The sequence below is a fragment of the Gopherus flavomarginatus genome, chromosome 3 (genome assembly GCF_025201925.1).
Source record: "Gopherus flavomarginatus isolate rGopFla2 chromosome 3, rGopFla2.mat.asm, whole genome shotgun sequence".
In the NCBI taxonomy this organism is placed as follows: Eukaryota; Metazoa; Chordata; order Testudines; family Testudinidae; genus Gopherus; species Gopherus flavomarginatus.
The window spans coordinates 42,191,600-42,216,865 of NC_066619.1; the positions used below are offsets into that span (position 1 = coordinate 42,191,600).

General features: G+C 42.3%; 1 protein-coding gene across 1 annotated transcript in view; it reads right to left on the reverse strand.

Moving 5' to 3' along the window:
* ADAMTS6 (ADAM metallopeptidase with thrombospondin type 1 motif 6) overlaps positions 1–25,266 on the reverse strand; it is a 324,965-nt gene that overhangs the window by 34,409 nt on the left and 265,290 nt on the right. The window contains exon 21 of the mRNA XM_050947192.1: positions 6,300–6,429. Coding sequence (XP_050803149.1) covers positions 6,300–6,429 — 130 coding nt within the window. The remainder of the gene's footprint in view (positions 1–6,299; positions 6,430–25,266) is intronic.

Consider the following 25,266-nt stretch of genomic DNA (forward strand, 5'->3'; position numbering starts at 1 on the left):
GTGGTGAAATGCTGTAATAGCTGCTAGGTGGACCTTGAGATAGCTCAGGAATAACCCCAATTTTTTAAGGTCCAGGGCATATCCCAGAATGTGTGGATGAGTTGCTAACACGGGAGAGATTTGGTGAGATGCGCACCAAATCTGAAACCTGGACCATTTCTGCAGATAAGTGAGTCGTGTGGAGGACTTTCTTCTGTGCAGTACAACCTCTTGTACTTCATTTGAGCATGAGCTAGCTAGGTGCTGGGACCACGTAGAAGACGTACTTTGAGGCAGAGGATCCCTGAGATAGGATGTGTGGTATACCCCTTTGTCCAGAGAGACAAGGGAGATCGATGGGACAATTGTGAACTGCATCAGGTAAGGATACCAGGTCTGTCTTGGCCATCTGGGGGCATGTGACATTGTATCCTAAAGCAACACCCTGGCACCACCATATTTACCATGATGATATGAGTATAATGTGTTTTGAAGAAAGTATGCCTTTTAAGGTATCATTTTAAAAGTCTTGATCTGTTGAACATTAATATACTGTTGAATTGTATGCGTTGTCATTGTATGTGAAGTTATGACATTTTGCTATGTGTATGTTACTCAAATATGATGTGAAGCTGGAAACACCCACAACCAACCTTTCAGGTACAACAATGGGGCAGCCAGACACTGAAGATGGCCCACTGAGGGGAATACACACTCACAAGGAGTACCCCAGGAACTGTATACAATGGAAACATCTCAAAGATAGCATGTACACAGTGGAGACTGTTTGATGCACATCATAGCAAAGGATCTTTCCAGCAAGCTGGAAAAAGCTATAAAAGGAGGAAGTGACATCATTGCTTGTCCTCACTTCCTCCCCCCACAACTCAACACCTGTAAACACGTATAGCAAACAAAGACTGAACTGGGGAGATGCTCCCAGGCTGGAAAGGAGAATCCTAGCTTGTATATTAAGGAACTATACCATCAAAGTGAGACATTGCTTGATTTAAATCCTGTCTAATTTATAGAACTCAGATTGCATTTTTACTTTTATTTCTTAAGTAATCAACTCTGATCTCTATGCTTACTGCTTATAATCACTTAAAATCTATCTTTCTGTTAATAAATCTGTTACCTATTTTTTACGATGTGTTGCTTGAAGTGCAAGGGAAATCTGCTCAGGAACAAGACCTAGTGTATGTCCTCTACACATTGGGGGAGGGGTGGACTGGGTAATAAACTTACAGTGGTTAGGCTTCTGACCAGGGGAGGATGGTACAAATCTGGGATCCTAGACTTGGGAGCTGGGAGGAGTTGGCTGGAGCCTCTCTATTGTTGATTCATGAGTGGCTGGTGAAAACGTTTATTTAACTTAGCTGGGAGGGGTCCCTGCTTGTGGATGGCTATGTGACTGCAGGACTTGGAGGGACTTGTGACTTACAGCTTGTCACAGCATTACAGTGTGAGAAGGAGCCCAGGTTGGTAAGACAGAGGTCTCAGCAGTACTCCAGTTCCATGTTGCACCCAGGGGAATCTGTCAGAAAGCAATCATAATTATGTGAATTCTGTTCTTTTTTTATCATCACTAGGACCTTCATCAGAAGAGGAAGAGGAAATGGAGGGAAGGAGTAAAGAAGGTCCTTGCCCCGTGGGAGGAGGAAAACATTGCCCAGAGAGTGCTGTCAGATCCCCACCCTGGAACAGTATCATGGGCACTTCTTGTTCTGGTAAGTGGTGAACAGGTCTGTGGCTGGTGTTTCCCACTATGAGAATAAGTTATGAAGTATTGACAGGTGCATCTCCAATTCATGGTCAGGCGGAGTGTGCAATGGAGTTTGTCAACTATCGTGTTTTGTGTGCCCAAGAGGTAAGCTGTAGTCAGGGTGATATTGTGAGAGATACATCAGTTCCACAGTTTCATTGCCTCCATGCAAAGAGAGGGCGATCTGGCTCATCCCAGATGGTTGATGCAATACATGCATGCTATGTTGTCAGTTAGGATCTTTACGTGTGATCCTGTTATCAGCGGGAGGAAATGGGTACATAGAGTAAATGGGTTCCTGACCACTCTCAGCTCCAGGAGATTGATATGCAGGAATATCTTCACTGGTGACCATTTGCCTTGCACTGTGAGGCAGTTTAAATGCATGCCCCATCCTATGAGGGATATCAGTCTGGTGAGTGGTTTTCTGTTCTGATATAAGATGTTTTGAACCCCAACTCAGCAGCTTCTTTCTGTGGAAGTCATCCTGACGGCTTCAAAGCAGTCAGGCGCAACAACGCTGGGTTTCAGTGCAGGATTTGGATGTTTGTCTGAGACACCAGGACTAGCAAAACTGGTAAGGTGATCAGTAGATGAGTTGATAGAGTCACCATGTTCAAACACCAGTACAGCCTGGCCCATGTGAGGGCTATCATGATGATGTGACCTGCATTTTGTCTCAACTTCATCAAAACCTTGGGTATCATGAGTATTGGTGGGAAGGCATATATTAGTCCTGTAGACCATGGAATGAGGAGAACATCTGTCAGGAAGCCAGGACTTGAGCTCCTTCTGGTACAAAATGTACTTGTTATGGTATGTCACAGAAAGAGTCTGTCTGTGCTCCTGGCTCAAAGCCTTTTTATAGGGGCTGGCTGTGGTCTGTTTGGGACATGGCTCCCAGCTGTGCCTACTTCCCTAATCAGCCTGGGAGCTGCTTGCCCCAGCCACAGCCCTCTGCTGGGCTGTTCTAAGCCCCTCAGGGCAGGAGCGGGTGACCACCCCGCTACAGGGTGGTACTGGGGTGATGTGCAAAAATGCATGGCTTCTTAATGGTGTGAGAAGGATCTTGCTCCCCCTTGTCTGCTGGTATAGTGCATCACCATGGTGTTGTCCATCAACATCTGGGTTGTTAAGCCTCAAAGAAGGGGCAGGAAGGTCTTGAACTCCAGTCACATAGTTCTGAGTTATAGGATATTTATGTAAGGGATGGCTTCCTGAGGGGACCATATCCCTTGGACTTTCAGTTGGTTGAGATATGCTCCCATCCCAGAGAAGAGGCATCTGTTAGTAAAGACTTGGCAGGCAGAAGCATGCAAAAAGGAACTCTGCTGCACACTTGAAATGGTTCTGTCAATCAGTTTAATGATAGGAGTTCTAAAGGGATCCATACATACTGATCTCAACCATCATTGCAGAGGACAAAGATCTAGTATATTGTGTGACATAAGTGCATGCTGCCTTATGCCCCATGAATTTAGGTATGTCATCACTGGTGTTCTGGGGTTTGCTTGGAGCTGCTTGTTATTGTCTGAAATCTCCATTGGGGAACATATGCTCTCACTGTTTTGGAATCTAATACCTCCCTGATCATAGAATCATAGAATATCAGGGTTGGAAGAGACCTCTGGAGGTCATCTAATCCAACCCCCTGCTCAATGCAGGACTAATCCCCAACTAAATCATCCCAGCCAGGGCTTTGTCAAGCCTGACCTTAAAAACCTCTAAGGAAGGCGATTCCACTACCTCCCTAGGTAATACATTCCAGTGCTTCACCATCTGCCTAGTGAAAAACTTTTTTCCTAATATCCAACCTAAACCTCCCCCACTGCAACTTGAGACCACTGCTACCACTGAGAACAGTCTAGATCCATCCTCTTTGGAACCCCCTTTCAGGTAGTTGAAAGCAGCTATCAAATCCCCCTCATTCTTCTCTTCTGCAGACTAAATAATACCAGTTCCCTCAGCCTCTCCTCATAAGTCATGTGCTCCAGCCCCCTAATCATTTTTGTTGCCCTCCGCTGGACTCTTTCCAATTTTTCCACATCCTTCTTGTAGTGTGGGGCCCAAAACTGGACACAGTACTCCAGATGAGGCCTCACCAATGCCAAATAGGGGGAATGATCATGTCCCTCGATCTGCTGGCAATGCTCCTACTTATACAGCCCAAAATGCTGTTAGCCTTCCTGGCAACAAGGGCACACTGTTGACTTATATCCAGCTTCTCGTCTACTGTAACTCCTAGGTCCTTTTCTGCAGAACTGCTCCCTAGCCACTCGCTCCCTAGTTTGTAGCAGTGCATGGGATTCTACCATCCTAAGTGCAGGACTCTGCACTTGTCCTTGTTGAACCTCATCAGATTTCTTTTGGCCCAATCCTCTAATTTGTCTAAGTCCCTCTGTATCCTATCCCTACCCTCCAGTCCTGAAAAACAGAATCACTTCATTCCTTCTGGCATTTGGTTAAGGCATTATAACGCTTTACCTGAGAGACATGAGCCCACCAGTGCTGACCCTCATGGGATAAGCACGAGTTGAGATAAGTATAGAACTATGTAAATAGAGTCTCTCACTAGTGGAAATTTTTCCCTTTATTGACCAGTTGTCCAGAAAGGGGATTCCTTGTCTCCTAAGATGAGTTGCTACCACAGCCAGGACCTTCATGAAGACCCACAGAGCTATGGAGATGCTGAGGCCGAAGGATAGAACTATGTATGGTAGTGAGATGTGCCCATCAGGAATCTCATGTACTTTCTGTGTTCTGGATGTATCAAAATGTGAAAATATGCATCTTGCAGATCAAAACCCACAAACCAGTTCATAGAATCCAATGGAAGAGTTATAGTGGCTAGGGTAACCATACAGAAATTGAAATGACAGCTAAATGTGTTGAGATGTCAAATATGGATGACAGGCCTCCCTGTGGCCCTGCCTTCTTCTTTGGGATTAAGGAGTAGGGGGAATACAAGCCCTTGAACTCTAAGGACACTTTCTCCACTGCTCCCATTTGTTGAAGGAAGACTACCTTCTCCTTCAACAGTCTCTTGTAAAAAGGGTCCCTGAAGAGGGTGGAGAGGTTTGAGCACCTTGAAACTGAAAGGGATACTCCTTGCTTACTATCTCAAATACCTACCAGTCTGAGGTTATCCCAGACGAGGCTTCTTGGAAGAAAGAAAGCCAGTTGCCAAATGGAGGGATGAAAGATAAAGGATCTGATCGTGGTCCAGTCAGTGTCTTGACATTGGCATCAAATCTGTTGCCTGTCTGATGCTTCGGATTGTGGGGCAGTCAAGGAGGACGCAGAGACTTATCTGTGATTAAATCTCTGCTTCTTCTTCTTCAGAGGCTCTGAAGACCTTTGTTGCATCGCCAGTCTCCCATGGTATAGCAGAATTATATGAAGGGACAAAATGCTGTATCTCTCTCACTGGTTTCAGTAAAAGTTTTAATTATCTCAATAACCATAAAAAGGAGCTATTGCACATGTACTAAAACTATTTTTCAAAGTGAAATATTTCACCTGTTTCTTACAGCTTTAAAGTAAATTAATCTCTTTTGAGGTCTAGTCCCTTGCCACATTTTGTTTCATGAATAAGTGAGCTTTGTGGAACCTAATCGTATAAGGTACTCATCACCTCCTGCTAGATTCCAAGCAGTCCAAATCCTGTCAATATCATTCCATATGTTGGTCAGTAAAGGTCACTTGATAAAAAAGTTACCAATAGATAGGGTGAGCACATGTCCCGATTTTATAGGGACTGTCTCAATATTTGGGACTTTGTCTTATATAGGCGCCTATTATCACTTACTCCTTGCCCCAATTTTTCTCACTTGCTATCTGGTCACCCTACCAGTAGATGGCAGGGCCAGCCTAAAAGTTTATGTATAGATTGCATCATATTTGAAAATCTTATCACAAATTTTAACTTGATAGAATTTGAAAATACAGGAAGCTCTTAGCTCATAATGTAAATATCTACTGGACCTTTTAAGTGTATTAGAATTATTATAAAGACATTGACTGTTAATTCTCCCTCTCACCTGAAAATTCCTCTGTGCCAATGCTGGAATCTTAAAGGTGTCCCTCATTTCTATTCTCAGCATGACTCCCCATACTCTACATGCATCTGAAGAAGTGAGGTTTTTTACCCACGAAAGCTTATGCCCGAATAAACCTGCTAGTCTTTAAGGTGCCACCGACTCCTTGTTGTTTTTTGTGGATACAGACCAATACCGTTACCCCGATACTTCAAGAAACATTTTCCTCTGGGCTTAGTAATGCTGCTCATTAATCAAACAAGGGCCACATCTAGGTCAGAGTATAGTGCCTCCACCATTCACCCAGCTTCTTCTGGCCTGGAGAGCAAGACGCCAACACCAGAAATTGAACCCAGGTCTCCTGCATGGTAATATGGGATCCTAACACAAGACCAAGAAATTGTATTTTATACTACATATGGCCAAAAGTAAATATTCCATAGATTTTTCTATAGAAATAAAATAAATGATTGCCTTGACAGTTAATTGATAAATTACCATTTGTCCATAGTACTTACTCGGGTGGGCAAGGCTCAGTGTTGCAAGCTCTTTGGTTTTCTGGTGGTTTACTGTCTGGATCACAGTAGTTGTTCTGTACAATGGAGTTATCATCCAATCTTTTACACACCACCTCTTGTTTCTGTATTCCTTGAAAATAAGTTGGACCCCATTACTTAACAGTAAATGTATCTTTCTGCTGAATAAATGTATCTTTCACCTATTTGTAATCAATGTTCCTAAAGCTAAAAAAGTGAAAGGATCAATTGACTCAATGCTCCTGTAGAAAGATTTCAATTTACTGTAATTTTAGGCAATCACACTGCAAAGAGAATTTTAAATTACTGTTGTTTTCTAAGAAAAGAGCATATATATTTATAGATTTAGTAACAAATATTTTATTTGCATATGGCACAAAATCTATTTTCTATCTATTGCCTCTCCAGCAAAAAAACTCTCCAGTTACCAAACAAAATAATATCAGACAGAATATGGACACATTTCAGTGCAGAGTTATTATTTGTATGAGTTTGTTTTAAATAAAACAGCAATAGTATGGGATTCAGTGCCTCATTTTTGCACATTACATCACATAAGTATTATCTTCATTAAATTATAAACCATTATTAATTCTCATAGCCACAGCTTGTTTTTTTGAGTGCTCAATGTGTCTAGCACTTCAAGCTCCTCTTTAATTATGTTAACCAGCAACATGTCATAGAGAACTGATTGTCACTCACTAAAACATAATGATAGGTTGTTGCCCAATGGCAACATTTTCGGAGAATAGGAATTTGTCACTTAAACGTCGGAATTCCATGCAATTTAAATTAAGGTGTTGGGGCTAAAGAATCACTTACACATAATAATCTTGTAGTTTAGAGTATTGTTATAAATCTAGTATACTTATCATTGGAATTTGCATGCAATATGCACCCCTCTTCCTTTTTTTCAGATCAATCTTGGTCTGTTTACTTGAGCAAAAAGAGGGCCTGACTGAAACACATATTCACAAGTAATTCTTTTTCACAAGTTAACGTCTCACTGAAATATAGAGGATATTTTTGTGTGTGTGTGTGTAAGGGTTGCAGGACTGGGAGTAGTTTCATGCAAATACGTTATGGGAAAAAAGCAGAGATAAAGGTTTTGGGGTTTACTTGTTCTGCATTGTGACATGTCTAAAAACAAATAAGAATTAACACAGTCTGGCTTTAAAATATCAGCTAAATTTTATTTCAACGAGAAAATCCTCAATCACTACACTTTTACATGCTCCTTTGCTTTTGAAGACGAGGATTTTGCATGAGATAGCCTTTAACAGTGGTAAAAAGAAGGACCTAGATGTGCCATAAATCACTGGTTCTCAACTAGGGGCCTGGGGCCTCTTGGGAGGCCAGCAGCAGGTTTCAGGGAGGGCACCAACATAAACCAGAGACTAGGGCCAGCATTAGGCTCACTGGGACCCTGGGCAGAAAGCCGAATCCTGAGCCCCGCTGCCCAGGGCTGAAGCCATAGCCTGAGTAACTTAGCTTTGCAGGGCCCCCATGGTATGAGGCCCTGGGCAATTGCTCTGCTTGCCACCTCCTAAAGCTGGCCCTGGCTTTTAATCTACTGAAAAATAGTTGTGGTGCAGGTGAGCCATGGAATTTTTATAGCATGTTGGGGGGTGGGGAGGAAGGGGCTCAGAAAGAAAAAGGTTGAGAACTCCTAGCATATATAAAACTTTAGGAATTAGCCAGTCTGCACAGAGGTATATGGTGGTGTTTCAACAAACACTTTACTTTAGTTATATTTTTTAAAACTAAGAATATCCAGGAATGCTAAATTCTCTTTCAGGAGAAAAAAATCACTGTAACAATATCCTCTTAAACAACAGCTTCCGTTCATCACTCCCCAGTTGCTCCGCAAAGTCCACCAACTGTTTCTGTGTGATGGCATTTAGAAGAAAGCAATGTGTGATCCCATGTTAAGTGAATTAATCTGAAACATCATAATTAAATATGAGAAACTGTCTCCTCAAATGCTAGGTATCTAATGCTTTTTTCTGAACTGCACAACAGTCATTAAAACACTGTCAGATTTATTTTCACACCTTTTTTTCGTGGTTATTTTACTTAAGCTGGGTAAGCTCTGGCCAATCCCCTATCACATACATTAGAATCAGGAAGCTGAAAGGAAAACCCATCAGACCCACCAAGCTTGTGAGGCCTACTAGCCCTCAGGGTAGTCAGAAGGATACATTTCAGAAAGCATTATTTATGGTCTGCAAGGACCCAAAGGCCACATAACTAAGTTTTAAAAAAATTTCTTCACATTTTCTTAACCTTTTGCCTGCTTTAAACCAGTTAAACAACTTACCTTTCAAACATTGCCATTGTTACTCAGTAAATCCCATCAAATATGGCAGACATCTCAGGTTGATCATAAACATCATGATTCTTTTTAAAATTCAGCTTTATTTATAAAAAAGACATGGTTTAGCACCAGGCATACTTGGTGCCCACTCTCACCATTAAGCCAAGATCCTCAGCATGCCAGGTCAGATATCTCCATATGCTAGATCTTTAGACATATTTCTGTGTACTATAACATTACGCCAATATATCTGTGTGATCAAACTGAGTAGGTAAACCTGTCCTGTCAGATCTTACATATGAGTACATAAACCTTTCAAAACTAACATCAGGGACTGGTTCTGAATAATCTTCAGCTACTAAATCTCTTGCAGGCATGTTGAAAACATTTTGTTTTACTGTGCTCAGAACAATCTCTCCCAGTTGGGACTGGAACTAAAGTCTCAGGTCACAAAGAAGCAGCTTCACCACTTGGGTTAAAGGAGACTCCTCCCCGAGCCATAAGTAGTATTTGCAGATGGATAATTCTTTTTTCAGACTTTCCTCCATTAGACAACAAGGCCATCACACTATCACTTTGCAAGATCTCCATTCTCAGCACTAAAAAAATGAAGGTTACTTACCTGTAACTGGAGTTCTTCAAGATAGCCTCTGTATATCCATATTCATGGGATGCTCTGACTGGTGCAGCCTGAATGGTAGAATGGTAGAACTCAAACTAGCAGCACCAGTTGGAGCATTCACACATCACCCTTGCTCCTCTCAGCAAATGTTCCACAGGAAGAGTATAAAAGGGTTGTAGAACCCCAGCAACCTCAGTTCTTTATCCCGTGACCCCTTTGATAAGTAGGACTCTGAAGAAGTGTGGAAGGTGGCGGTGAGTGTGAATACAAAGAGTCTATCTCAAAGAACTCCAGTTACAAGTAAGTAACCTTGATTACTATTTTGAGTATCCTCTGCATAATCCCACCCACAGGGTTGCCTAATAAGCAGTAATTCTGACCCATGAGGGTGAGAAAAAACAGAGTCCTAACTAAATAATGATTGCAGGACTTCTTTGCACATTTTTCCTTCTAACTTGAGTTCTAAGTCCAATGTGTAGTGCCTAGTGAAAGTATGGATTGCACTCCATATTTCCATTCTACAAATTTCTATTAAAGGAATGTGTCTGAAGAATGTCATAGAAGCTGCCTTAGCCCTGGTAGAATGTGCTCTAACTCCCCTAGGAAAAGAGATCTCCTTTAAACTACAAGCCTCTTTAATACATAGGTACTCTAACCCATCTGGAAGGTGTTTTCACTTGTACAGCCCTACCATTGTTACTCTCTTTATAAAAGATAAACAAGTTAGGAGACTGTCTGAAATGCTTAGTTCTGTCTACATAGGCTAATGCACTCCTAACATATATTGTACGTAATCTAACATCACCAACCTAAATGTGAGATTTGGGAAAGAACACAGATAAAATTATAGACTGATTTATAAGCGTACTGGATATCGCTGAGGGTAAGAACCTTGGATGAGTGCATACTACTATTTTATCTTTATGAAATACAGTAAATCAGCCCTCTCAGCAGGATGGGTTAGGATGTTCTGGGCCCTTTTTCTGGGGACCTCTTTGGGGATGAATACAAGGACAAGCATGGAGAGACAGCAAAGCAGGGCCAGGGCACTGATCCACAGCCTGGTAATAGTCAACCCTCATGTTTATTATCGTGATTGACATACAGTTAATCTTTGGTTTGTTAGGGCAGTATTCCCAGGTTATGACCAATAACATTATTGTTATGGAGGAGGATATCACAGGCTAAGGGGTGTGTTTAGTCTGGGTTGAGGGCAGTACACAAGAGATTCCATAGACCTCACTCCCTACCTCTCCCCAAGCCCACTCTCCACCCCCACATCCACCACAAGGTTTCAAAGATGGATGTAAAGCAGAAGAAAAAAATCTTTATACACATCATTATTGTACATCCTGGTTAAAGTTAGATATAAAAGAGATTCCCATAGAACTCATTCACTTACTCCGTTCCTTCCTCCCTCCCTCTCCCCAAGACCAATCCCCTCTCCCACCCCAACCAATTCAGAGAAAACCATCACAGCTCCTCGCACAACTCTACGATGCGGTCCAAATCTGCTCTCATACATTGTATGAGATATGGAAAACGCAGCAATGGCTGAAGTATTAAGTACCCTTTTTTTTTTAGTTTTCACCAAAAAGGTAACGTAGCAAACATCTATGTAAACAGGGTAGGATTGGAGGCTAAAAAAGGGAAAAACGAGTATCGTCTGGAGAAGAGAAGACTGAGGGGAGACACGATAACAGTCTTCAAGTATGTAAAACATTTTTATAAAGAGAAGGGTGATAAATTCCTCTCCTTATCCACTGAGGATAGGACAAGAAGCAATGGGCTTAAATTGCAGCAAGGGAGATTTAAGTTAGACATTAGAGAAAAACTTCCTAACTGTAAAGATAGTTAAGCACCAGAACAAGTTACAAGTTACCAAGGGAGGTTGTGAAATCTCTTGTCACTGTCTAACCTGTTTTTTAAAACTTCCAAACACCTATCAGGGAGGGTCTATATAATATTTAGTTCTGCCTCAGAGCAGGTGACTGGACTAGATTACTATTGTGGAGTTTGTTACTCACTTCTGTGGTGCCTCCTTCTGGCTCATTTGGGGATTAGCTCACCATCAATCTGACACCCCCTGCTTTGGTTTATCACCCCATGGTCTCAGTCTCTCCTCTCTGGGGACAGGTTACTCCTTCTTCATCATCATCCGGGTGCACCTTCTTTGTGACTTAACCCTCCAGCCGGGTCACTATAGTTTTCCTCTTCCAGGGCAGTATCAAAGTCCAACTGGACAAATTGTCTCAGGCAGTCCCTCTGCTCCGTATCCTAGTCTGTGCCACTTCCCCAGTGGATGGTAGGGGAACCTGGGCCCACCTACTTCTCCAGGTTCCAGCTCAGGGAAGCTACTCCAGCAGCCAAGGTTTTCACTGTCCCAAATCTTGCTGCTGTTTCCCTAGGCTGCTGCCTGCCTCACTGTTATCAGGTTCCTTCTTCAGCCTCCTCTGGGTATGCCCTCCATGAAGGGCCTTGATCTCTTGGCTTCTATTCTCCACTGGTTTCCTCTTTTCCCTCTCTAAGCCAGACAACTGCAGTACAGAAGTCCTGCAGTCACTGTCTTCTTACTCTCTATTTCCTGGTTTTATAGCAGCTTAGCCAGTCCCTTGCCCTGCTGGGCTTCATCCTGGATCAGAGCTTATCAGCCTTGACTCTTCTCCAGGTTCCACCTGTCCCAGAGTTAATTGACCCTCACACAATGACCTCTCTAGGTCTCTTCCAGTCCTAAATCTCTATCATTCTATGTGCACACCAGGAAAAAGGCTCAGATTATTTCTACCAGCATGAATCACCACTATGTCTGGTAGATCACTCAAGTCATTGGTTAGATGGTGCACAGTGTGCAAAATCTCTCCAACCAAATCACATTGTAGTCAACAATCCCTTTGTCACAGTGTACTGCTTGCTCGCCCACAAATTTCTGCAACCTTGTGATCCAGGAATCACCCAGAATTCACACAATGGCAACTCTAGCAGCACACATATTTCTTTTCCCTTAGTGGTTGAGGTGCCTGTCTGTCAGATCCAAACCTCTGCACTCTGTCTTTGAAAACATCACATTGCTGCAAGATCAGGAAGCAGCCACTTGCATCCACCTCCCTCCCAGGCTAGTAAAATACAGATTTTCTCAAAAAAGACTTGGCTACCACCCACTATTGTTTCCCACCCCCTCCACAGCTGCAATCCCTCTATCTGTCCCCCCGGCGCCCCGGTGACATACAAAGTTATCTGGCCCTGGATCCTTCTTACCTACTATAACAAAAATATTCATTAGATTGGCTTCTGACTATTCTGCTGTGTTCATAGTAAACCTCCTCATAAAATAAAACATGTTATATTAAGCAACATGAGATATTAAATCTTTATTGCACAGGTGTACAAAGGTTCAGATTAGAAAAATCAGTGGTGGCTTTTTCACCAGGGGCAACAGCATCAGCGCATTCACTCAAACTACACATGCATGCATGAAAAGATTGCACAGAAACCTTCTCAACGTTTTTTCTTTATTGGTGCATGCGCACTATAATCCTTTCAGACTGCACACCTACACAAGCAAAGAAGTGAATATGTTCTTGATTACCATTCACAATTTGGGTCCTCCAAAGATTTAGTGGGTGCCATGCACTACCTTGGGTAAAAATTAACTGATAGAGACCATTTCAACCTGCATCGCAGCAATAGTTTGAACTCTAATTCGGTTTAAAAAAAAAAAACCACCTAGAAACTTTTTGATAAATGGCTTTTTTTTTTTTAAAGCTTGTCTTCAGAACCCCTGGCTCAAATGACACCAAATTTAGCTCAAGTATCAAGGGGTAGCTGTGTTAGTCTGTATCCACAAAAACAACAAGTCTAGTGGCACCTTAAAGACTAACAGATTTATTCAGGCATAAGCTTTCATGGGTAAAAAACCTCACTTCTTCAGCTGCATCTTATGCCCAAATAAATCTGTTAGTCTTTAAGGTGCCACCAGACTCCTTGTTTTTGCAAATTAATCTCACTAGCCTTTCTCTGCAGCCTGACAATGCACAGCAAATTTCAAGAAAAGCCCTGCAAGCATGTGAATTTTAGCGCATTTAGAATATCATCCTTTAAACAGGAAGGACAGATAGATGAAGGAGGAAAAGGGATTCCCTGCACATCCATCTTCCACAAAGGAGGCTCTGAAAGAAGTGAAGTGGCCCATTCATCTCAATGGGGTGTTATCATCTGAATGAGAACATCCCATGGAGATGAATAAAACCAGAAACAATAGCTCTGAGATGTGTGAACTGCTCCATTCTCTTGGTGGGTGTTCCCATCCCCATCCTGAGTACTTTAGTTCCTGTGATATGTATGAAGAATGTCTGTTCTTAGTTCCCCACCCACAGGGTCAGGAATTCCTCATATTCTGGATCATAGGGGGGCAGGGAATGGCCTCTCCAGAACCCAGCTCACACAAGAGGGGCGGGGGGGGCGAGTAGATGGGCACAGATCCTGGCACACACATGGTGGGTACCAAGAGGGGCTTAGACACCTCCAAAGGTGTAGGGCCCCCATATGCCAGCTTATATGTGGAGGCAGGATGGGGGACTCAGACTCTCTGCAGGGGCAAGGGACTTCCCAGATCTTGGCCCAAACAGGAAGGGAGAATATTGGGCTAAGAGGTGCCTCTACCCCTTTTCTCCCCCAGTCTCCCTACTCTTCACCTCCATGACCCCTTCCCAGCATTTGAATCTGTTAATAAACTCTCTGATTCTTGTTCCAGTGACACACAAGGAATCATTACCAACCATGATAGAGATGGATCTGATTGGTGAATTTGTGCCGTAACCACTACTGGCTGGGAAGCCAGCTTGGTACCAGACTGTAGACATGGGTGCCAAGAGTCTAATCTGCTGAGGGGTGCTCCCCTACAGCTCCTCCCAGACCCTGCCCCCACTCCACCCCTTCCCACCCCCTGCTCCATCACACCTCTTCCTGCCCCTGCTTCGCCCCTCCCCCAAGCACACTGTGCCCTTGCTCCTCCACCTCCCCCCCAGAGCCTCCTGATGCCTCAAAAAAGCTGATCCACATCAGGAGGTAGGTGCTGGGAGGGAGACGGAGATGCTAATTGGCAGGGCCGCCGGTGGGTGGGAGGTGCTGGGAAGGTGAGGCATTGATGGGGGGCTGCCTGTGAGTGCTCAGCACTCACCATTTTTTCCCTATGGATGATCCAGCCCCAGAGCACCCATGGAGTCAGTGCCTATGACTGTAGATGCATACTAGTCTGAAATTTGAGTCTGTGAAGCAGGCTTTTTACTCTTCCTTTGGAACCAACTCATCCAGATACCCAACAATTAGATTAGAGGAATGTTTTCTGACTCTACCAAAAGAGTTTTTGCCCAATCCTGTTCCTTGAATATCAGTGGATTACATGGGTCTTTTTCTCATGGTTTGGCTCTTGAAGAAGAGACCGACACAAATGACACTTCTACTCACTGTAACAGTCCAATCATTTTCTGGTGGATTGGCTCTAGTAACAGAGGTCAACCCCATAAGAGCTTGAGTAGTCTTACTCTTTGGATCCTTCCCTTGATGCTCAGTATCAAAGAGGAGAACTTAACTCTCTTCATTCCAGACATATTCAAAACCAATGCTGGTGTAGGGGGCTTATCCATAACCTGCAGTTCCTTGGTTCCAGAAGACTTCACTAACAAAGCTTCTTGGAGTAAAATTATCTGAAGCCTGTTCTGCCTCTCCTTCTTTGCTTGCATTGTGAGAGTACAGCAAATTGAATATTTTGATGGTGAATGACCATTGTGCAAGCATGCCAGAGATCCAGCTTATGTGTCTGATGCCAAGAATACAGGTAGGCATGACAAGCAACTCTTAAAACCCAGCTTTTTGGTCTTCAGATCCATCATTCTAGTACTGAAGAATTTATATCTAATTCTCCTGAAAACTATAATAACAATAACAAGAGTGCTCCTACAGATACTGCTCATACATATACTTCAAGGACAGAAGGGGCCACTGTGATCATCTAGTCTGACCTCCTGTACATTGCAGGTCACAGAACCTCACCCATGTACTTCTGTAATACACTCATAATCTCTGGCTGAATTAATGAAGTCTTCAAATCATGATTTAAACTAGAAAATGACCCACACTGTAGAGAAGGTTGAAAAACCCCCAGGGTCTCTGCCAATTTGACCTGGCAGAAAATTCCTTCCCAACCTCAAATATGGCAATCAATTAGACCCTGAGCATTGAGTGAGACCCACCAGTCAGACACCTGGGAAAGAATTCTCTGTAGTAACTCAGCGCCCTGCCCATCTAGTGTCCCATCTCCGGTCTGGGAGATATTTGCTTGCAGCAGATGAGGATGGGCCATATTCCCTTGCAGGCAATCTCATTCCCTTCATAAACTCATCAAGCTCAGTCTTAAAATAAGTTAGGTTTTTTGTTCCCAATATTCTCCTTGTAAGGCTATTCCAGAACTTCATTCTCCAGACAGTTAGAAATCTTTGTCTAATTTCAAGCCTAAACTTCTTGATAGCCAGTTTATATCCATTTGTTCTTGTGCCAACACTGGCTCTTTGCTTAAAAAACTCCTCTCCCTCCCTGGTGTTTATCCCTTTGATGTATTTATAGAGAGCATCATATCTCCCCTCAGCCTTCATTTGGTTAGGCTAAACAAGCCAAGCTCCTAAAGTCTCCTCTCGTAAAGTAGATTCTCCATTCCTCTGATCTCCTTCTCTGTCCTACTTCTACTTTGAATTCATCTTTCTTAAACACAGAACTGCAACAGTATTCCAGATGAGGTCTCACCAGACCTTATATAATGATAATAATCCCAGGATTGTGTTAGCCTTTTTCACGTCCAGATATATGATTCTTACTATTTTATAGGGTTCAAGAAATCTCAACTATCATAAGAGACATGGAAGAAAATGATTATTAGTTAAATTTCCTCAACTCTCACTCTCTCAATTCCTGACAGTTAAGTAAAAGGTCTTGAGGTTTGAAGGGCTCAGCTGCAAGCAAAGCAATTCACTTGAAATCTCAGCATTTTCTAACTAAAATATTAAATCATTAAAATACAATATACGAATAATAGAGATGCACAATTGAAATCAAATCTCCCAAGACTCTCACCTGTGCAGAAGGAGCACTTCTCCTGCACTCCTCCACTTAACTCCCTCCATAGGGAGCCTCATGTTTCATAACACCAACCCAAACACTAATGCTAATAGTCCTCTTTCTTGCTGAGTTATTTGTTAACACAGAATTTGAGCACCATGGTGTTCATTGGCTGTGGATGACACCCAATCAGTGATTAAAGTTTCGTGGGGGAAGCACAAGAAGTCACAGACTCAGGAAATTTTTTTTAAAGAATGAGACAGGTTGAGGGGTGAAGATCTTTTACCAAAGCTGCTGCATCTACAACTCCTTGGACATCTGCTTCTCTTAGTTCAGGGCTTTGCTCCTCCATGGACACAGGCACCATCCAATCATTGGCCCATCTGCCTGTCTATCATACTTGCAGGGGAAGGACTCTGCCATCACCCCACCTGGCTCTGTTTACTTCTTTACTCCCAGCTCACAAACAGACAGCCAGTCAGGCTCAGCAGCATCCTCCCACCCTCTAACAGAGGACAGGGTGAGGGTGCATCTCCACCACCGGCAAGGCAGTAAACAGAGCTGGGTGATCCCCGAGAGACCTCTAGCACCACTGAATCACACTGCACCCTCCTACCTCTATCCCTAGAGAGACCTCCAATACTGGCCCTACTGCGTAAAGGCTGTGGAAATTACATGATGAGCCACAGGAGGCAATAACTCTTCCCTGCTGGCTTCGGAGCACCTTTTAGGGACAGGATCCTGGGTCGGGCCATCCAGGGTGGACTGAGGGGGAGAGATGCAGGGATGGGATTACTGCTGGATCCAGCCCCAAGGTCTCATTGTGCCTCCCAGACAGACCCCAACCCCCAGTCCCAGAGACCCCCCCAAATCCACTGAATGTCATTGCATTCTCTGCCCCCTAGAGAGAGACCCCAGATCCTAGAGATATCTACTCAAATCCCAGACATCTTAAATCCTGGGGACCCTAAAACCTACCAAATATCACTGCTCCCCTAAATCCCAGAGACACCCCCCATCCCACTGAATCTCACTGCACCCCAGCCTCAAAGAGATCCCCAAACCCACTGAATCTCACTGAACCTCCCAGAACTTGATTCCTTAAACTCATAAGATATATTTTGTTTTATTGATTTTATGAGGTCTTTTGCTTCATTTAATAACAACAAACAGTAAAGAGATGACACTCCAATATTCACCACTATCATGTAATTAGGCTATGCTTTATACAAAGTATGCTTTGTGAGGTGTCTTGATCTACTAGTCAGTAATATCTCGTTGGATTGTATGTGCTATCCTTGTATGTGAAGTTATGAAGTTTGGCTATGTATGTGTTACTGAAACATGAGGTTGAAAACATCCACAAGCAGTCTTTCAGGTACAACAGTAAAAGGGCCAAACAATGTTAATGGCTTATTGAGGAAATGCACACAAGCACAAGGATTAACCCAGGAACTGTGTACAACAGAAACTCTCAGAGATAGCACTACACAATGGGGACTGTTTGATCCAGGTCACAGCAAAAGAGCTTTCCAGAAAGTGCGGAGAAGACATGAAAGGGAGAAAATGAAATCATGGGGGCCCTCACTCTGCCTACAACAACATACCTGGAAACACCTGAGGAACAAAAACTGAACTATGGGAAGTGATGGTCCCAGTCTAGGAGGATTTTTAGCCTGTGTATGAAACCTGGGAAAGCCAAGGCAACTAGTGCCTTAAGAATCTGCCAGCCTATTTATCATTCAGGGTGAGAATTTGCTAATTTATATCCTAGTGTGTTAAAGTCAGTTTGTGGTTTTTGATTATTTACTACGGTAATATGCTTTGATCTGTTTGCTATCACTTATAATCACTTAAAATCTATCTTTTGTAGTTAATAAACTTGTTTTGTTTTGTCTGTAAAACCAGTGTAAATCTCATACTTGGGGCAGAAAGCTCTTGTATATCTCTCACCATATTGAGGGAGAGGGCAAATTTTATGAGCTTACACTATATAGTTCTGTGAGCAGCGCAAGATGATACAGTTTTGGGTTTACACTCCAGAGGGGGTATGCCCTTGAATGCTGGGAAATTCCTTAGCTGAGCTCTCCCATATAGAGCTGATCTCATCATCTGTGTGAATATAGCTGCAGCTGGGTGTGTTTCTACCTGTGTGTGTGCTGAAAGGGGGCTTGAGAGCCTGTCACAACAGCACAGAGTAAGGGAAACCCAAGCTGGTGGGACAGGAGGGCTCAGTGGTATCCCAGTTCCAAGTGGCACCCCAGAGGGAACCCATCACAGAGGTATAATAGTTTCATGAACTAAAACTGAATATGATTTTTATGTAATATATGCATACAAAATTGCCAGTTGTCTGTATCAAGTGCATGAAAAATTATTTTGGTTGAGATTACGACAGACCTCCCCCTACTTTTTTTCATACCACTTTAAAGATGGTAGCTAATCATTCAGTCCTTTCAATTTCAAACCTACCTAGTTCTCAAGGTGAGACGGTGATGCTGTGCAGATGACATTATTTACAAATGTCATAATTTTAAAAGGTAATTTTAAAATATTTTTGAAAACTAGCATGAAAACTTTTTAATGGTAAACTTACATTGCTATCAGTTTTACTAAATAAAGTTGTTTAAATATTAATATTAATTTTCACTGAAGACTAATCATCTGCTCCAAATTTCCTTCCTTCATCACATACATCTCTGTATAGACAAAACTTGGCAACTATGTGAAATTCATTTCTGAAGAACTGTTTAGTAGAAAATCACTTTAAAAACTATAAACACAAACCCTTACTGTGCTCAGCTTTCAATTCACTTTTATACCATCAGTGTTCTTTAGTCCTATATAGGTAATGTTTCATAAACCAACAAGACATCACTCATCACTGTCTACATAATGGAGACTCTTTAATCCATTCCAAGCAGATGACCCAGATGAAGACTTGCTAGTGAAAACATAAGCTGATCCAGTTTGAAATATGCTATTCTGTAACACCTTGCACTACAGAATTTACTTTATGAATGAAGAATAAAGGTCTGGCTTAGGGACATTTATTAAGCATTGCCACCTAACTACCATACTCTTTAAAATTTGCTCTCTGTTAAACAAAATTCAGCTTTTAACTTTAAACTACAAAAACAATGGAAGGAAGCTAGAAATATTGTAAACTTAAACAACAGACAAGTCTAGTTTAGCTCTGTGGGCCCTGAGGAATCTCTTTAAATTATCAACTCTTCCCTGAGTTTATGACTTCTCTTAAAATAATCTGAAAAACATTGCTAAACAAGTTCATTTAAACCCTTAGGGGAATAATTACAACCAGTTAGACAAAAACACTGTGCTTTCAAATGTACAGATTTATAGTTTATAACAAAAGACATAAAGTGTCCTCATAACTGGTCAGTGCAAGTCTAATAGAAAACAAAACTGTAGTAGTTTAATGACCATAGTCCCCGGAGATTTGCAGATGTTTTGCGGATTTCAATTCCAAATACTCTGCATGACTTTCAGTGGCCAAATTTTAAATTACACAGGGCACATATTATTCTTAAATTAAAATTGTAGGAATGTAGATGCTATATCTATTTTAAGAGCAACCCCCAAAAATTGTGGTTTGCAACTGCAATGGTTAATTATAAAGATGCCAATACCATTACATGGTGAATTTTGCATCACTAAAACTATTGCGTGCTGGTTAACCCAGAGGTACTTTTTGAGCTCTCTCATCAGATTACAAGATATTCATCACAGAGCCAAACATCCTTGCCCTCAGCAAGAAAAATGCATGTTTTATTTGTCCAGAGACAATTTTACAATTCTTATGAGGGCATGGAATAAAAACATAGTGGGCACTAGTCATTCAGCAAAGGAAAGCAGTCAACAATCAATTTATTTATCACAGTATGTTGACTAAAAATTTCATATGCCATATGAAAAAAGAGCTTGTGGTGAGCAGTAAAGAAATGCTTGAAACAAAAACCATTGCTCAGCGCACGTAGCAAATTCTGGATGATGAATGCTCTCAGTTCCCTCTGTTCTATCCTCTTCTATTCTTCTCTCTAAATATAAACTTGAACTGTTTAGTTGTGTACCCCACATTCTGTGGTTCAGTTCTCCAGTGTTCTCCTGTATTTTTGTCTCTATCAATTCAAATATTTAACTGGCTCCCATTACCATAGTATCTGAGTGCCTCCCTAATATGTTTGTATGTTATTTGGACTTCCCCAGGGGGTAAATCTGCCTATAAGTTTACAGGGCCTCATTGTGCTGGGTGCACAACCACAAATGGAAATATTTGCAAATACATCTAACCCTGTCTCTGGCAAAATTCAGGAGAATAGCAAAATAAATCTCAGATTTGATACAGTGTCTGTTAATAATTTCCAGGAAGAAAAATAAAGAACTCCTCTGGAATTTATACAGTAACTCCTCACTTAATGTTGTAGTCATGTTCCTGAAAAAATCAACTTTAAGTGAAACAATGTTAAACGAATCCAATTTTCCCATAAGATTTAATGTAAATGCGGGGAGTTAGGTTCCAGGGAAATTTTGGAGGGGCAGACAAAAGGCATTATATACTGTACTGTACTGTGGTTGGGAAGTGCCCCTGGCTTACCCCACACAGGCACAGCCCACTGCAGACAAACACTCTAGGAAGCACCTTCGCAGCAGCAGTGGCAGCTTCCCTGGAGAAGAACAGGCGGCAACTTTGCCAGGAATGCTCCTGGCCCACCTCTTCCTGTCTCCGCTCTGCTCCAGACCCACCTCTTCCCACTCCCACTCCACCTCCTCTCCAGAGCAGGCCGCATCCCCACTACTTCCTCTGCCCCAAAAGTCCTAAGCACCGCCAAACAGCTATTTGTCAGTGCTCAGGACTTTCTGGGAGGGAGGGGGAGGAGTGGAGATGCGGCGCTTCTCCGCTTCTCCCCCTCCCTCCCAGCACTTCATGCTTAGGACTTTCTGGGAGGGAGGGGGAGGAGCGGAGACATGGCGCTTCCCCACTCATCCCCCTCCCTCCCAGTGCTTCCCTGCTGCCAAACAGCTGTTTGGCAGCACTTACGACTTTCTGAGAGGGAGGGGAGGAGTGAAGACGCAGCTGTTTGGCAGTGGGGGAAGCACTGGGAGGGATGGGGATGAGTGGGGAACCGCTGTGTCTCCGCTCCTCCCGCTCCCTACCAGAAAGTCCTAAGCGTGAAGCGCTGAGAGGGAGGGAGAGGAGCAGGGAAGCGGTGTGTCTCTGCTCCTACCCCTCCCTCCCAGAAAAAGTCCTAAGTCTGAATTGCTGGGAGGGAGGGGTAGGTGCAAGGAAGCACCGCATCTCCGGTCCTCTGATGGTTATAAACCCTTGCCTAATTTCAAACTTTAACTTGTTGATGTCCAGTTTATATGCATTTGTTCTTGTCTCCATATTGGTGCTTAACTTAAATAACTCCTCTCCCTCCCTGGTATTTATCCCTCTGATGTATATATAGACAGCAATCCATTCAGCCTCCTTTTGGTTAGGCTAAACAAGCCAAGCTCTTTGAGTCTCCTCTCATAAGATAGGTTTTCCATTCCTTGGATCATTGTAGTTGCCCTTCTCTGCACCTCTTCCAGCTTTAATTCATCTTTCTTAAACAAGGGAGACCAGAACTGCACACGATATTCCAGATGAGGTCTCACCAGAGCCTTGTATAATGGTACTAACTCTTCCCTGTCTTTACTGGAAATACCTCACCTGATGCATCCTAGAACTGCATTCGCCTTTTTCATAGTCATCCTGTGATCACCCAATATACCCAGTTCTTTCTCCTCCTCTGCCACTTCCAACTGATATGTCCTCAGATCAGAGCAAAAATTCTTGTTAGTCCCTATATGCATGACCTTGCACTTTACACTGTTAAATTTCATCCCATTTCTATTACTCCAGTTTACAAGGTTGTCCAGATCTTCTTGTATGATATTATTGTCCTCCTCCCAACTTCGTGTCATCCGCAAATTTTATTAGCACACTCGCACTTTTTGTGCCAAGGTCAGTAATAAAAATGTTAAGTAAGATTGGTCCCAAGACTGATCCCTGAGGAACTCCACTAGTAATCTCATTCCAGCCTGACAGTTCACCTTTCAGTATGACCTGTTGTTGTCTCCCCTTTAACGAATTCCTTATCCACCTTGCAATTCTCATATTAATCCCCATCTTCTCCAATTTAACTAATAATTTCCCATGTGGTTCTGTATCAAATGCCTTACTGAAATCCAGGTAAATTATATCTCCTGCATTTGCTTTATTTAAAAAAATCAGTTATCTTCTCAAAGAAAGAGCTCTGGCTTGTCTGGCATGATCCATCTTTTGTAAAATCATGTTGTATTTTATTCCAATTACCGTTAACCTCTATGACCTTAACTACTTTCTCCTTCAAAATTTGTTCCAAGACCTTGCATACAATTGATGTCGAAGTAACAAGCCTGTAGCTTCCTGAATCGCCTTTTTCCCTTTCTTAAAAATAGGTACTGTATTAGCAATTCTCCAGTCATATGGTATGACTACTGAATTTACAGATTCATTAAAAATTCTTGCTATCGGACTTGCAATTTCATGTGCCAGTTCCTTTAATATTCTTGGATGGAGATTATCCAGTCCCCTGATTTAGTCCCATTAAGCTGTTTGTCCTCATTCCCATTAGCCACCCTGTCACTACTCCTAAACTCTTCATTAGCCTCATTAAGCATGTGCTTAACTCTAATCATGTGGTTAAATCTCAGTGACTCAGATAAGTGAAACACTGACTTTAATGGGACTTAAGTACATGATTAATGTTAAGTATGTGCTTAAGTTCTCTCATGACTACTGATACTTTTATCAATTGAGACCTATATGATGAGTTTCATTATAAGTAGACTTGCAATTTGCATATTGCATTGTATTGAGATAATCTGGGATTTTCATTTCACTGCTCTATAAACTATTTAACTGTATCTCATCTCTTTAATGAGTTTCAAATATTTGCAGATATAATATGAGAAGTTCATAATGGTTGTGTAATTATTTATCATTTTATTCATATCTAACCCTATATACATATTGGGATTGTTGCTGATTTGCAAAAACATTAGAAGAAAAGTTAAAAATTAGAAAGATGCTTTACATTTTTCTTTAGGAAAGAAGAGAGAATCTTTCCAGATAATACATATTATATGTTTCTACTCTTAAAACAAGGGCACATTTAAAAACAATTGATTTGGTGAATAATGATTTTCAGGAAAACTATGGAATGCTGTAGCCTTCAGCCCTAAAAAAGTCAAAAGGGACAAGGATAAATGTTGTCTCTCCTTATTCCAAGAACAGTTCGAGTTTCTCTTGTTTCCCAGGGTTAAAATCTGCATGGCTGAGAGGTGTCCTGGCAGGTGTAGTGCTGACAGAGAAGTTGCTGACTAGCTAATGTCAGTTCCTTTGCATAACACAACATTTTGACTCTCTCTGGATGAGGAAAAGGTAGGGAACATAGTCCAGGGGGGAAAGATATGTGGGAGGCATAAGTGAATTGTTAATGCAGTTGCAGCCAAGGGCTACATAAATGGAGTGTGAGTATTTAAAATTGTAACAGATGTTTCTTTATGGAAAAACCAGAATATAAGTGCTTGTCTACACATACAGCACTGCAGTGGTGCCACTGCACCGTTGTAGCACTATGTCACCAAGCAAACAAGTGTTTTGGACCACAGTAGCAATTCAAAGAGGAACAACTTTTAGATAAATGACAAAAAGGCCAGTTTGGATCTCTGTATACAGTTTGGATCTCTGTTTAAAAAGGACAGAGGACACAGGTATTTTTTAATATCACATCCTCTAACACTTTTCATTTAACAGCCTTATTTCAAACAAAATACATTACCTCATAAGAACTACCTTTCACCAAAAAGCAATGCAAGAAATGTATTAAGCCTGGCTAACTTTTTCTCATCTTGCAAAATCAGAAAATTAGAGATAAAAAAGTTGTAAGAGGTATTCCAAGATTGTTTCCTACAGTATATCATTCAGTGTTTTATCTAGTTTAACTTAAACGATTCATGCAACCTTCGCCTAGGAGTACTTATGCATGACAGGTGATAAGTATACACATTTCATAGGCCATAGCCTCAGGACCCACTCTGGGTCCTTTGTACCATTCTGGAAAACCACCCTAATAAGGCATCTGGAGATTCCCTTGGCATGGGATAATTCCTGGCTGGCATACAGTTGGCTCTATACCAGCCCCTTTAGCACAGCGGTTTTTCAATCTATTTTTATTTGTGGACTCCTAAAAAATTTCAAATGGAGGTGTGGATTCCTTTGGAAATCTTAGACATAGTCTGCGGACCCCCAGGGGTCCATGGACCAGAAGTTGAAAACCACTGCTTTAGCCTATAGGGCACACTGAAGGTGTGGCAGGAGCGCCTTGTGCTCCAGCAATCCTTGGCTACGTAATGGCCCACAGGGGACTGCTACCAGCTTGTGCAAATTAAAGCACCCTGCTCTAATTTATACTCCCAGAGTTGAAGGAGTGTAAAGATGGCTTTAAGTTTTTGCCACCTTTGCTTCTTCCCCCGAATCTCCCCCACCTTCATGTCTGTCCACCCCCTCCCCTGATGCCCCCTGCCTGCCACTCACTCCTCCCTTCCCCTGAGGCCTCCCGGCCTGCCATTCACTCCTCTCTACTCCCTCCCACTGTTGCTCTGGGCCAAGGTAGGGCCAGGCAATGAAACTGAGACCAGGGAGCTTGTCTCTCTTGTCCTGTCAATGATATCCCCTGCTGACACCCACGTAATGGAGGAAGCTGTCTGATTCAAATGTGGAGGGAATAAAAGCTTGTGTAACTATAACTCAGCTCCCTTGTGTGTATCCATTATGATACTGTCTTTAATTATAGCACCACATGCCATTTTTT